The sequence below is a fragment of the Acanthisitta chloris genome, unplaced genomic scaffold, assembly GCF_000695815.1.
Source record: "Acanthisitta chloris isolate BGI_N310 unplaced genomic scaffold, ASM69581v1 scaffold23092, whole genome shotgun sequence".
NCBI classification, from domain to species: Eukaryota; Metazoa; Chordata; class Aves; order Passeriformes; family Acanthisittidae; genus Acanthisitta; species Acanthisitta chloris.
The window spans coordinates 118-16,303 of record NW_008660179.1 but is presented as its reverse complement, the minus strand read 5'-3'; the positions used below and the strand labels follow the sequence as shown (position 1 = coordinate 16,303).

The 16,186-nt window shown below is 38.3% G+C and overlaps 1 protein-coding gene across 1 annotated transcript; it reads right to left on the bottom strand.

Annotated features, from left to right (window-relative positions):
• Nucleotides 1-3,621: 3,621 nt before the first annotated feature.
• CCDC82 (coiled-coil domain containing 82) lies at nt 3,622-15,463 on the bottom strand (the record flags this gene model as incomplete). Its single annotated transcript, XM_009069732.1, has 7 exons — nt 3,622-3,687; nt 4,247-4,432; nt 9,792-9,962; nt 10,827-10,951; nt 12,955-13,047; nt 14,223-14,463; nt 14,906-15,463. Coding segments are annotated over 7 exons (1,440 nt in total), but the record flags the coding sequence as incomplete, so codon positions are not given.
• Nucleotides 15,464-16,186: the final 723 nt, after the last annotated feature.

Below are 16,186 nucleotides of genomic sequence, written 5' to 3'. Positions count from 1 at the left end.
TTCTTACTATTTCTATATATAGAAAGTCTCAGGGGGTAAGAGCCCTCTTTGTGCTTCATGCTGTACAAGCACTAGCATTTACAGCCTGTTCTGGAAAATTTGATCTGAATTTTTACACATTTACTCTTCTAAACAATATTTTAATTACCTGTGGTGAAGACAAATGTAAATATGATGTAATGATACTTCACATTCACTGTCTTGTGGAAACTATTCAGGTAAAACAGCAGCCACAAAAATATCACTTCCTCCAATCTCAGTGAGGGCAATGGCAGAGTTTAAGGGAGAGACTATACACTATAACATGTTAGCCCCTGCCAAACCAAATCGAGTATCTGTTTCTTACTGAAACAGAAATCAGTAATGTTGATTTGAGGAATTTTCTTAGTCCTGATGGTGATACTATAGACAAGATTAGTAAACCTACAAAAGCACCTTCTACCGAGAAACTCCAGCAGGATGCTTTTGTATCCCTGTTGGCAACAGAAAAACATTGATCTGGAAAACAATGCCTGCAGGAACAAGAGGTAGATAGCTCACGCTTTTTAGGTGAATGAAGCGGAGGTGAGAAACAAGGCCCGGGATGTGGTAGATCTCAAAAAATGAGTAAAACTAATCACTGAACAATTTCACCATAGAGTCATAGAATTTTAGGGGTTGGAATGGACCTTACAGATAATCTAGTCCCAACCCCCCTGCCATGGGCAGGGACACCTCCCCACTAGACCAGGATGCTCAAGGCTTCATCCAGCCTGGCTTTGAACACTGCCAGGGTTGGGGCAGCCACCATGTGCCTGAGCAACCTATACCAGTGTCTCACCACCCTCAGAGTAAAAAACGTTTTTCTAATATCCAACTTAAACTTCCCTTCCTTCAATTTGAACCTGAATGAATACATTTCAATCAAATGTATGTGTTCTTGAGATATGACCTGTAATCAGCAAGCCAGAATTTCCCAAACTTAATTTGGTAGCAAACAGTTTAAATGTAGGTGAAAGAGAAATTTCCCATTCATTTTGATAGCAAAATTTTTAATTAACATATTATACAGTCCTGAGAGTTTTCGGAAAATTCAGATGGTGGCAGAAATGCAGACCAGTCAAGAAGGCTCTAAGAGGGCATACCCCATTATGTGGTGCAGAATTCATTTATTTCAGAATAGTTTTTCTTTCTAAAAATAAAGTTACACAAAATGTATGTTATGTTCTAGAGAAGCCAACCGAAGTGTACAGAGATTTTGTTAACAGAAAGAAGTGGGGCATTACTTTGTCTAAAAGGACTATGTCTGAACTGGAGTCCTGAGTGCTTTTAACTTGATGGGTGTGTTCCCACGAATATTCCCCAAAGAACAGGGATGAAGAAGGAAAAAGAATAGAAAATAATTTCTTCAGCTTTGGTAATCAGGGCGATAGATATAAGCCATACCAAATCTCAGAACTTTACATATCTAACTCACAGTTAAGGTATGGAAAGAATACCTTCAACCTAAGTTTACTTGAGAGCAAGTCTCCATCTGTTTACTGGGAATTTTCATATTGGTTTTATAAATCTTGTATCTGTATGTGGTACAAAGAAGAAATGATGCTATCAGCTCCGACTAATGACATATAAACCATTGCTGAATTTCAACTCCTTAAAAAAGTAAAAGCAGTTCATTTCTTACAATGAACGCTGGAAAAATGGTACTGAATGAGAAATCTAAGATACAGTCTCTCTGGAAAAAACCCAGCAGACTTTCACCATCAAGCATTACACCTAGCAGCAGTTGCCTACTCAATATCTATATCTGTTTCCACCAGAGTGGCAAAATGAATGTCAGGATTTCATATGGACAAATCCATGAGAAATCAGGTTTCATTAGTTTTGCTTCTGAGGGACTAACTGGTTAAAAGAATCTATAGTGTTAACAATATCTTTCCTTTTACCAAGTTGTTCAGCCACAATATACTAAAAGAGCACGTGCATACAGCAAGATGTAGGAACCATTGTGAATTGTATTCAGAACCTTGTGCCCTGAATCTTATCTTAGGCTATATCTGATTAATTTTATATACAGCACAAAATACAGGAACAGAATCGCAGAATGATTTGGCTTGGAGGGACCTTTAAAGATAGTAATGACCAGGGACATCTTCCATTAGTCCAGGGTGCTCAAAGGCCCATCCTGACCTGACCTTAAACACTTCTAGGGATGGTCCACAGCTTCTCTGAGCAACCTGTGCCAGCAGTGCCTCTGCATCCTTACACCAAGTAAAGAATTTCTTCCTCATGTTCATGTATACCTACACTCTTTGAATTTAAAACTGTTGCTCCTTGTCCCATCACTACAGGCCTTAGTAAAAAGACTCTCCATCTTTCTTGTAAGCCCCCTTTAAGTACTGAAAAGCTGCAGTAAGGTCTCACCGGAGCCTTCTCTTCTCTAGGCTGAAGAGCCCCAGCACTCTCAATCTGTCTTCATAGGAGAGGTGCTCCAGCCCTCTGATCAAGTGAGTGGCTCTCCTCTGGGCTCACTCCAGCTGGTTCATGTCCTTTCTGTGCTAAGCATGCCAGACCTCAATGCAGTACTCCAGGTGGGGTCACACAAGAGCAGAGCAGAGGGGCAGAATCACCTCCCTTGACCTGCTGGGCACAATCCTTTTCATACAGCCCAGGACACAGTCAGCGTTCTGGGCTGTGAGCACACATTGCTAGCTCATGTCCAGTTTTTCAGAATCTACTCTGATTTGGGTTTCACTCAGGTCTGCTACGCCACGCATCCTGTTTCTGAGTAACTCCTTTCTGTTAGGTTACGCTGGAAGAATTCTTGCTTATCTGGCATGGACACATTAATCCATTCTCTCAGTTTTGTAGTTACCACAAGTTGCTGCCATTATGTTTGCACCATGTAATTTGATGTTTAAAATCTCAGTAAATTGCCCCAGCTGCTTATCAGAGACAGCAGTGTGGGCCCACATGTTCATTTAGATGGCTAAGCCAGACTTGGTCTGCATGACGATGATAATGTGACTCATCATCTACTCTCTCAAGATAGGAACGACTATTGTGCTGCAAACGTAGTCAGGACTGCAGAATATTTCCTCTGTTGCCTTGCAACTGTCTATACTGATTCCTCAGAGGGGAAATAGATCTTTGCATTTGGGTCCTGTTTATTGTAACTATCATTCTAACTGGCTGCACTTACTTGCATATAATGAGCAATAAGTAAGGTAAGGTCGAAGTCATAAGCTCTTGTATAACATAACCTTACCTTTCCAAATATACCCACTCCATAAGGTCTCAGCATCTCTTACCTTCCCTGCAATGCAGCTCAAGCTAAATAGGTGGAAGTTTTATTTCACAAGTAAATAGATATTGATCTGTTATTTCTAAGAACAGAAGGAAACAAAGTGATTTATGCACTAAGACTGGAACAACTGATTTTGTTAAACTTTGGGTTATTATTGACACAGATGAAAAAAGAACATACAGCACATTCTCAAACAGTAAAGGCATATGGATTAAGGTGTAACACAGCCTAAATAGAAAATTAAATCTTGAAGTCCAAGCAGAGATAAAATGCATGCAGATAAGGCAGGCCACTCAAATTTTTATAAGATGCCTTTCAAGGAGCTATATGGCCACTTAATCAATTTTCTCTTCTTGGAAATTGTCTGCATCATCCATGTAGTCTTCAAGATCATTGTATCTCTGCAAATGAAATAAAACCTGTATTATTTTTTTCAATGCTTAATAACTGCATTACACAAAGATTGCTTTTTCCTGTTCAACACATTAACAAGCATGTCAATAACAATTTGGAAGCAATGATATCTGAAAATTTGCTAAGTGCAATTGTACTACAAGTCATCTTAAAATAGTTCATAAAGTGTTTCTGAGTAATTCAAAGTACTTCAGTGTAAACAGAATTCTAAAATATTCTTGTTGTGCCTCATGTACATGTTTCCAACCTAAGTTACAACCCAAGTTTGTTGTGTTGCTGCTTTCAAATGAAACAGGAGCCTGCCCACCACAGCCCAGAGATCATGCAGCTGTCAAAAAGCTTCATGTCACAAGCTGATACAAACCCTATGTGAGTGCAGCAGCATAGCACTGTTTGAAAGACTGGGTCAGCAGAAATGGATGAATGGTTAAGCTGAGTTGTATTATTGCAGCCTGGTAATACAGAACTGATCAATTAAATCAGACATTTTATCTCAACTTACATTTTTCTGCTTGGAAAAGGACACAGGAAATAACTCAGCCATACCTTCTGAATCCACCCACTCTCTTCCAAGTGGCTGAATTGCCGCTCTACAGCGTCTTTGACTGGTTCATCCTCAACATCATCCAATTTGGCAATGGAGCAGCAATCCACATACAACTTGTACTTGAAATGCTTCAAATTGTGATAAACTCCTGTACGATTTGCGCACACCACACCGACCTTCAAAATCTAGATCAAAGCAAACAAACCATTCTCTCTGACAGAACTGTGAGTATCTTGACAATATGCAGAATTGGTAAGTTAGTTGAGTGAGACTTTTATCAGTCAGTCTAGGAATTTTTGGTAAATAATGAAATCAACAGAACGACACTACATGCATAAAATCAGCACAAACCCATGTAGTTTTCACAGCCACAGCACAGCAGTTTCTGAGCAAGCAGGCAGCCAGCAAGTCTATGCAATGGCAGCTTATCAGTATGGTCTTCCTGTCAACACAACCATGTTTCTAATTGGTGGTATCTTTCCTATCTCCTGGCGGAACTTTGTTACAAAATCACTAACACTTTAGACAACCATCATATTGTGAAAGCTGAGAAAGAGAAATCACTTGTTTACTTTATCATAATATATAAGTCCTTCCTAAGGACATGAAATACCACTTCTAGCATTTTGTAATATTCAATATTTCTTCAAGAAATACATAAGAACAGACATATAACTCAAAACACATATTTAATAAGTATATAGAGAGGTTGAATTTCATAAAAATAAAATCTGAAAACCAAGGTTTTACACAATGCAAATGTTAATCTGCAGCTGTCTTGGAGGTATAGCTAGGCCATAATGCTGTAGAAATCAAATCTTCTGCATCTCCCAGTTATTACCAGTCTTATTTCTATGATTTCCATACAGAAAAGGCAGGTATTTCACAGCTATTCTTATCTCACAGTTTTCTTTACAGCAGTGTTTATAGATAAACAAATGGTAAATATGCTTTTTTACTACATAATCAGAGGATGGATTAGAGTAGATTTATTATAATCTATCAGCACTAACAGGAAAATAATGAGTAATATATTGGTTACAGGAATCTTTGGCTATCTTAAATCTTCGCTGGGAATATGTGAAACTGGAGGTGTGGAGAGGGAGAAAGAGCTAATTTTCACCTGCACTTAAGACATCCTGCATTTCACAAGAGTAAGTTTTGTTGCACTTTAACAAGAATAGTAGTGCCAGTGGATACAATGGCAAGTCAGAAGAAGATTCTATCCCCTGTAAATAACCCACAGGTGCACCAATTACTTTTCCAGCCCAAGGAGACAAAGACCATCAGGCAAGAAATATACATCTGGCTGGTTTTCAGAGGTTGGGTTTTCTACACTCAAAAGAAATGTAATTAATACATGTGTGAAGAAATTCAGCTCCGGATATATATGGGAGAAATTGATTTAGTTTTACTGAAAAAAACCCTGCCATCGACTTACCCTTTCTAGGGCAGCATTGCTTTGGACTGATGTCTTGTCACACCTTTGCAAGTAACAAGCAGGTACATGGATAAAGGTTGAAGTTCTTTGCATCAATAGTGCAAGTGGCAATTATATTGCTATTTCAGATTACACACACATATATAAAAGAACCAACCACGTTATATGTTGCAAAATGATCTCTTCTGAGCCACAACTGTGATACCTTTTATTGCTGCTGTTGCTAACAATCTGAATACTCTCAAATGACAAGAAGGTTAAGTTTTAATTGATGCTTACAACCTGCATTTTCAGGGAGCTTTTCCAAATGCATGACCAAATATTTGCATCTGTGAGCAGTTCCCCAAAACACCTGACCTACTAGTACAACCTAGCACTCACCCTATGACAATGACAGTAACAGAAAAGTGTATTTATAAAGATTATATAAATGAAATTTATGCATATTATATTTTCTTAAATATATTAATATACTTGATTTCTTAATGTATTAACCAGCAGCTCAGCTGATAGAAGCAAGCATAATATCACTGAAGTCAAGAAGAGACACACTCAAAACAACTTTTGCTCTGACCTACAGTAGATGGTTATTAACTGAAATTTTAACCATGAGATAAAAAAATGCCTATTGCTATATTGTAATTCTACACTGATCGTGTACATGTTGTACCTATATGCAGCTCCATTTTCTCCTCTCCCCAAAGGTAAGGTTACCTGAAAAAGTAAGGCTTATGTTTGGTGCTACAGGTGCTTCTGAAGTGCAAGACCTACCAACCAATGCTGAACCTTGATTCATTCAAATTTCCAGAAGTACTATTTCAAATACTGAAACAAGCAAGAACTGAGCTGTGGCATTTCGCAGAGTATTTAATAACTTTTCAAGTATGCGAAGCAACGAGGTGTGGCACCCAGAACATTATGTGATGTAAAATAGGAGATACCATCTTGCATCAAACTGATGGCCCAGTTCTTTCCCTTGCGACAACAGCTAGCAGGAGATATTCAGGAAGTTTGTGCAAGATGCAGGATGAACACCAGAGTGATCATAAGATTACCACACAGTTTCTGGCAGTCAAGAGTTAAGACAGTCTATGTCATCCAAAATACCATGTTCCATAATGTGGAAGAACCTTCCCCAAGAACCTGTCTAATCCCTTTTGGTACTCACTAAATTCTCCCCTTCCAAAGTAATTTGTGGCAATGTGTTCTATAGCTAGTTTATGTGTGAGGTGTAAAGTATTTCCCATCAGAGAAATGCCAAAGGCAAATAGCTAAATATCACATAATGTAACTATGTATTGTGTTTTTGAAGCAAGAAAGATAGTCTAAAAATACAATGCTATTTCAGAATGCAACTTTGGAAAGAATCTCAGTACTGTATGCATTCTAATTTTTTCCTCTCACAGTTCTCAGTGCCTCTGTCCCAATGCTTAACTTATCTACTCAAGCTGGCCATATCAGCCAAAGTTGTGTTAAATCACTTTGCATGGAATGCAGGAGCATGGCCTGACAATAGCACAACATGTAGTGACTAAATTCATGTCCTCTGAGCATGATTCTAAACAGAAGCAGAACACTGAGACTGAAAGTAGAAAACAGTTTACAATCCAGGTGACATGGGAGCAAGGAAGTGTGGGGGACACCTATACAACTAAACCATTCAATTCTCCCTGACTGTGGAGGAATGAGAATTGGCACATACACAGTGAACAATCACTGCAAGCCTAAGCAAAACTGGAACAGCTGTTTCTCTTCTCTTTCTACTGGCAAAGCAGAATACTTCAGAGATGAGAGAAAAGGAAAGTTTTATGCAGAAGAAGGGGGTTGGAGGTCTGTTTTTGTTCTCTCTACATCCACTTTTCTCGGGTATTTTCAAACAAATCTTTAGAAAACAGTCCAACTATGTGTTTCCATTCAATCTGATCTGCCAGTGCTGAACTGCCTTCTCTATCAGTCAATTAAGCTTGTGAAATGCCAGTTTTATGTAGCTCAGTGTGCCTTTTTTTTCTCTTTTATTTTTTTTCCTCCTTTCTCTTTCTCATTTGGCAGGAGAAGTTGTGCAATGCATTGCCAGCAGAACTTTAAACACAACTTGAGAACAGGACTTTTAGCAGTCTAAATTACAGGTCACCATAAGAACACAAATGTTGCATTACAAAGGCACTATCAAAAATTACTGAAAAGTGCTGAATTACACTCTCTCCTGAGTCTGTTCTACAGCCCCTGAGCTATACTGAGCATGCACATAGCAGACATGTCTCCAGATGCTGGTGTACACAGGATAAAAGAAAGCTCCTCTTTTCTACTGTTAAGCTGAGGAGGACAACAATTAGCTAGCAAGTCAGTTCAGTATTCAGTAGGATATTTCAAGTTTTCACCAAAGTGAAAATAGCCAATATTTTAGGTACGACATCATTTGGTCAGCATGAAGGGACTGCTACTGTTGTTTCCACAGTTAAGTTGGAAGCTGAGTAAAGACTACATTCTTCAACAGAATGGTTAGGAAAGGCACACACTTCCCATGAAAAACTGAACAATTTTAAATCTGTGATGTACACTTAGATACCTGTAAGTAAGGAAGGGAACAATTTTAAATCTGTGATGTACACTCAGAGACCTGTAAGTAAGGAAGAATAATGACTGTATGACGGACTGCAGTATCAGTGCTAGTATGATTGCCAAGGACTTACTGTTTTCCTGAAATAAACATGGGGCAAAGCATTGCTGGCAAAGCCTAGTTCTCTTGACTGTCATGCACATAAAGACTTACCAAAACACAGTATCAGCAAGGTCTGTAATCTATTCAAGAAAAACTGTGGTATAGATTTTCCTAGCTCCTGCATTACACACAGAGCCCAATATGATGATTAGTGATAATCACACTGACACCCCTCAAGTCTCTAAAAAAATTGACTAAGATCCAAACAATATAAGCCTGAGCTTCAGTGAGGTGTTTTGCCAGATTGATAAGGGCTTAATTTTATTTTTACATAATAAAAATGTAAAAATAATAGGATTTTGTGAAATACTATTACGCCTCATTACCAAATGTACTGAAAAAAACAACTTGTTCTGAATTTTTTTTCTATTCAGCAAATACTGTGGGGAACTTCAGCTGTACTCAAAACTTCTTTTACAATCACAAAGGAATATACCATCTGCACCTCCTGAAAGGGGAGAAAGGCAGAACTTGGATATCAGCTTGGTGCACAACTGTAGCAATATTTTATTCTTGAATAATCGTGTGCTTTGAGTTTATCATAAGAGGTCATGAATTACATTACTTAAGAAGGTCATATGCATACCTAATCATGACAATGAATTATCATATATTAAATATTATCTGACAAAACAAAAGGCTACTTTAGAAATAACTGAGTACTCCTATTAGTAACTTGGTTAGTATGTGAATCTTCATGTGTGCTGTCAGCCTCCTCGACACAAAGCTTCAGACTGCTTCCCCATGCACCACAAGAGATAAGCATGCTGAGTAGGATGCCATGTACCCAAAGTTTCCTTCTTGCCCTGGATGAGACTCAGACTGTAAAGATTTGAAGCAGAGAAAAAAAATATCAAGGGCAATGTCAATTTTGACTTAAGGATAAGAATTACCAACAAACCCTATAATATTTCTTAGAGCTCTGGAGGTTTTTTATCATGAAATCCAGCTCATGCCTGAATATACTTACTGACACTTTTATATCTGTTGCATCCAGTACTAATATTAAGTGGTAAAACTGGGGAGGAAACAGCACACAGATCATTGTGATGCAGGCAAAAAGAAAGGTCATCGAAAAACATTTATTTTCTTGACAAAAGTTAGATTTATTTGGGCATACTTTTCATTACCTCTTCTCCAACATATAAGAAAGGGGGGAGGGAGGTGCAGGCAGAGGGGAATGCCTTCATTCATCTTTTCAAGTTTCATAGGAACTTCCCTCATAATTCCCAGCCAAATCCAAGACTATACACCAAACTGCAAAATGGTCGTCATATTTAAAAATTATTAGAGTTTAGACAAGGAAATACAATAGCTTATCAGTTGCCTCTATCATTACAGACATTAGATGTGTTGATTAAGCAGAGTGCTTGTTTGAAGTTACCTGCTTGTCATCTGACATGAAGTCATCCACTTCCATAGTTGTGCTATTATAAAGCTTTCCAGAGAGCTGCACATTAAACGTGCAATATCGCTTCAATTCACAGGCCTGGCAAGGTATATGTTTTGACTTTTTCAAGAGTATGCGAACATCTGGGTAACAATCCACACGCTCCTGAAAAACAAAGTCACATTAAAGAATCTCTGTAAACTGAATGATGCCTCAAATAGGCTGCTGACTACATCTGTACTCACACAAAATTAGTCTAAGAGAAATGAAAGTGATTCAAATCTGAAGTCTTTCATCATTTAGCTGTGAACATAGACCCTCTCAATCATTTTCCAACACTTCATGCAGTTCACTCTAGTTCATTAATTCTTTCTTTTGGCTTCAGACCTAGAGAGTGGCTCCTGCATCTTGAAACTTATTTTTCTCATATCTCTGACCTAGAGAGTGGCTCCTGCATCTTGACACTTATTTTTCTCACATCTCTTTTTTTGTGGGGTTAGGGGTGCAACTACATCAGTTGTTCTGCTTCAAATAAATACTCTGTCTCTCTTCACTGGCCATACTCCATTATTACAGTGATTATTAGATCACCACACCTATCACACTAATACTGTTCTAGTAATACTCATACAATGACAAGGTTACTGTAGTAGTAGTAGTAGTCTCATGATGAACATACTAGTTTATCTTTCTATGGGAGGATGAAGAAATTTTGTTATAACATTTAGCAAGTCACAAAAAAGCATTCTCCAAAAGTTATCTGCTGAAGTTAGCAGGAGAAGCACTCAGGTAACTGAGAATAGATCCTGTTCTGCTGCCTGAATGTTTATCTGGTTACAATCATATAAAATATTTCTGATACTTATATGCATCAAAAAAAATTATGTGAGTTAAAGAACAATGAATTTCTATTAAAAAGTATATATAATTATAGTGATCATTGTACCTTTACAGAGAACTATAGTATTAAAAACCAAAGTCAGTAACAATACTGGGGCCACTTTGTTGTTTAAAGTAGAATCTACACACCTTGTATCGATCCTTCCAGCGACTTCTAGCGATCAAGTTCTCCAGACGAGGCTGAATGAAGCGATCATCCAAATAACGGAGTGACAGCAACATATCTCGTGCATACCTCTTTTGTCTTGTTCCATCTGTTCAGTGAGAATCATTAGTAATTTGCTGACCACCCTATGTTGCACAAGTTTCTTTAAAATTTTCAAGGACGTTATGCTTCTGCATACTAAGGACTATGAATGATTTTAATAAATTATTACTGAATACATTTGCTGCTGTTATCCATAGAAGTGATCATGCATCTTTGATAAAGGGATATATTTAATTATTTTACAAGGGGTACATGAATAAGCTCTACCATCAAGGTTAAAGTGAAAAGCTGTCATCCCAAACGGAGATCCATTCACTCAATCTCATTTAAAAGAATGAAAAAGAAGGAAGGGGAGAAAATATCTTACATTTTGTCCAATCTATGTTGTTCATAATGTGTAAGGGGGGTGGCTGCAATCTATGAAAACAAACTGCTCTGAGCTACGTCACAGTGGGAATTTTGACAACTCTTTTTGTCACTTAAAAAGAGCACACACAAACTGACCTTTACACTTTGGCAGCACAGTCAGATGCCTTGAGTTAGGCAGCATAAGTACCTCCAAATACTTACTCAAGCAAAATAAATAAACAAGCATGACGATGAGTAAAACAACCACTATTCCATTACTGTTTCCCAAATACACGCCGGACTTGAGGAATAAACCAGGATTTTCATAGGTGCAGGCCAGTGCATTCTGTCTTGAACTTCAGTGTGTACAGACACAAATTAATGCAGCTACCTTCCCATGTCTTCTAGCAATGCTGTTCTCACAAAACCAGAACTGAGAAGGACCACTGGTTACCTAGCTTTTTATATAAAACCAGTTAATTGTCATTACAGCCACCACACTTACAATTACCTGTTTTTCCATACTCACTTTACTCAGACACATTTTCAGTATAAGCTTGAAGAGGCTGTGCTAGACCACAAAAAAATCCCTCACAATAAGAAGTAGTTTGAACTCTATACTATAGTACCTGCTCTTGATTCAAACTAATGAAGAGATTCACTTTCATTAACTCACAAAGATCCAGTCTATGTTGTAAAAATACACCTTTCCAATCCTAAGCTATATGTTCATACTACACAATGTTCATATACAACCTCCAGCTCACCCACAGGGCTGATCTACTTGCAGCACCTTGGCAGTAAGTTGCTACATTTTGTAGAGCAGGTACCATTTGAAATAGAAGGAAGCTATCACATCTATCTGGAAAAGTTTACTTAATACTTTTGGTAAGCTTGCTTTCACTTGGTAAAACAAAACAAAACAAACACCTGAGAGTACTAGCAGTGGTAGATGAAAGACATTTTTAGCTCCAAGAATATCCAGCCTTTATTCTGTGGTCTGTGGTGTACTTCGGTTTCTCCATATTCTCTCTCTGTTCCTGATGACATCAAAACTTCCTCTCTTTGGCATTTTACTGACTCCTTCCACAATCTGACACCAAGAGTCCTTTCCTTAATCGCATTTTTACAGTGCTTCTGAAACTACATGTGACCTTGTCATACAGCCCCACTAGGCCAAATGCCAAAAAGCACCTCCTCACCAAGAACACAAGAAGAAGTACTGACTGCAGCTGAAAATTACTTATCTGAAAGCAGAAATGTTAAAAAATAGGAAAGGAAAAAAATATCAGATATGGAGCAATCTCCGTAACTCCAATTACTTATTATCTATCAAAGTCCTGAGAAAAAGAGCTATGAAGTACACAAGAGTTTGAAAAATTAGATGACTTTGCAATGTTTTCATCGAAATGCCTGCTCTAAAATGCTACTGCTGATCAGTAACATGGAAACACTTCCCCACATCTCAGAGTGCCTTCTAGGCTTAACAGAATTACGTCTACATATTTTTCCAAGATTACTCTATCTTTTTCACATAGATCCCCACCCTCCCCCCAACCAGATTTACAGAGCAGGAAAACCACAAACAGATTCAGGACTCTCAGTTCTGTATCTCTAATCAGAAGAAACACCTTTCCCTAGAATAAATAGCTTTGTTTAACATAAGATGCACTATTATATTATTTAACGCAATTTACTTACCATATAATGAGCTGAGAAAAGTGCCATCAATTGCATTTATGAGGAAAGCCTTTACTATTCTTTTGAAGTGTACATAATGATTGCAGCGAGACACTGGGAAGAAAGCAATAGAACCAAAATTTATCAAAAAAACAGGAAAAAATAAACCTCAAAAGACAACATAAGCATTATTAAAAGTCCTGTAAGAATTCTTTTTTTATGATTGTGAATTTAGAATTTAAAGTTATTTAAATATGTGAATACTAAATTTAAATATTTTAAATTTAAATATTATAAATATGGACTTAGAAATAATTTTGGTGTACAACATCCTTAAGATCTTGCCTTTAAATAGCACTTCTCACCCCACTGATCTTACAGAATTTTAGCATCCTATAGTCACGTGTGCTTACTGCAAGAAGAGCCCACAGTAAGAGCTACAAACACTAGGAGAGTAATTTGTTCTATGAACAGCAAGAAATAATGCAAACCAGAGAAGGTCAGGCTTATGTGGTGGTTGTGGGGTTTTCTTTTCTGTTATTTTTGGGTTTTAGCTTGGGTTTTGTTCACTTGTCTTCTTTTGTTCTAACTTTCTTTCAAATACACACAGTTCTGCTGAGGTCTTCACTGGGAGAGAAATACCACAAATGCTTGTGACTACCTGCACTAGCACTGACTGTCCAGCCAGTACTTACCTGCTTCCAAAATACAGAAGAAAATAACTAGCATAAAGGTCCATTTCCAGATCTCTCTGCTCCATCCAGAAACTGGTTTCCATAAAAGAACAACCTGAAAAGTTTTATTGCTCTGTGCAGTTTGGCTGAAGCTGGCCAATGAAGTCAAAAACCCCCCTAGAACTCTGCTCCCAAGAATAAAACTGCCACAGAATAAAAAAAAAGATCCCAAGCCATGTCAAGAACAGAATTTGGTCAGAATTAATTGTCCAAATAGCACCTAGCATGAGATGGAAGATGCTTTCAGGTCTCCACAGGAACAACAGCAACACAGGCAGCCTATTTCATCTTAAATCAGACCAACTTTCAAAAAACCTGTGCACTAAGGTTTCCCTTCCATTCCCCCAAACTATACCCTCCCTTTAATTAGATACCAAAAGATCGTAAAAGTTTACTGTGGAAATCAGAGTGCTTCCACAATAAATTGAAGTCTTTTAGGAATCTGCTTTTTAGCTATCATATCCTATTGCTTAGCATTTGTATTGATCCCATTAACTTTTGTTACAGCACTACAAGCAAGTTACACATATAAATTGTCACTAATTTTGATCTTACACTGTGGAATGTAGTATGCCAGCAGGTCACTATTCGATGCATTTAGTTGCGTTCGCTGTGGCTGATTTTCACTCTTTATGTGCTCTGTGTTCTGGTCATCATCATCATCATCATCATCATCGTTGTCATCCTTTACTATAAAATCTTTCATGCTGTCACTGTCAGTTTCACTACCTTCTGTTGGTGTGAGGGGCAAGTCCCAAAGTGGTTCCTCTTCTATTTCTGCTTCACTATTAGAATCCTAATTAAATGTTAAAAAGTACATCAAACAAGAATTTTCAGTATTTACACTGACAAAATTCTACATACAATAGATAAGATTTTTGACTATCTAATAGAATCATTTGTTCAGTTAACAAGAAAGCACGTTTGCAAAAAACATATCATCCTGTACTAGAGGGCAGTTACTTTCAGCCATCTCCATGCACCTCTCCTCAGTCTATTTGCAGGAATTAAGCTGGAAACTCCCAGTTCCTCCAGCAGGTATTCTACTTCCCGATTATTTGATAGATTTTCAGCAGTCAATATTATTATCTAGTTAACATGACTGTTAAAACATGACAGAGCTATTGATTCGTCATGCATTCAGAAACAAATTATCTCACTGATTTATATCTCTTAGTCTTCGCCTTTCCTCACATTAAATATTTTCTCCAGTTAAATGTCAAGGGGAAAACACAGACCTCACAGTTTGCATTGCTGCAGGATCTCCGAGCTGCGCGTTGTCTTGCAAGTTCTTTCAATTCTGAGAACACTTTCTGTTTCCTATTAGTGGAAACATTTTCTGCAGGGCATTTTTTGTCAGGTTGCTGTTCTTCGAAACCCTCATCTGCATCCATTATACAGCGGCGCTTAGCAAAAACTTTTCTAACAACTATGTCACTGTCCTCACTTTCATCACTGTCATACAAAACAGAGGTGTTCAACCTTTTACGCTTCCGAAGCACAATACACTCATCCTCACCGTCGTCTGTTAATTCCCCGTTGCAGCTTTTCTCTTCCTGATGTGACAGACCGTTCTTCACAACAGCTTCATCTTTTTCATCTATTTTATCTTCTGATGTGGTCAGCTCTTCCTCCTCAGAAGTAGCTGAGGATTCGTCATTGCTATCAAGTAGTATGAGCTCCCTTCGAGTGCGTCTCCAGTCGACTTTGGATTTGGATGATGGCAGTTGTGTTCCTGCTGTCTTATTTCTTGTTTCATATCTTCTGACAACTTCTTTTATCTCCATTGGAAGGCTCTGGAAACACACCAAAATATAAACCGTTAAAGCAAAGCATTTATTACATTATGGCATTCAAAAATCAATAAAAAGAGTACATGAGCATACATAGTTTGTTACATACGCTTAAATTGTGACTTAACAATTAAGAGACGTGGAAACCAGGACCAAACAAAACTAAGCATGAACAGTAACTTCTGAGGTGAATACTCCTTACTCAAAACATGCACAGGTGCAGAAATGCCTGCACCCAGCATGAATAAATTGAGGAAATCACAGAATGGGTCAGGTTGGAAGGGACCACAATGGGTCATCTTAGAGCACATAGTGCATGATCACGTCCAGATGGCTCTTGAGTATCTCCAGTGAGGGAAAATCCACAACCTCTCTGGACAATCTGTTTCAGTGCACGGTCACTCGCACAGTAAAGTTCTTCCTCCTATTCAGGTGGAACTTCCTATGCATCAGTTTCTGCCCGTTGCTTCTTGTTAGCACCACTGAGAGGAGCCTGGCTCCATCCTCCTGGCACCCTGCCTTCAGATACTGACAGACATCGATGAGGTCCCCTCTCAGCCGTCTCTTCTCAAGACTGACTAGCCCCAGCTCCCTCAGCCTTTCCTCGTAAGAGAGATGCTCCAGCCCCTTCATCAACTTTGTTGCCCTCCACTGGACCCGCTCCAGGAGCTCCATATCCCTCTTGTCCTGAGACATCAGTACAGAGAGCAGGTTCGCGGCAGAGGC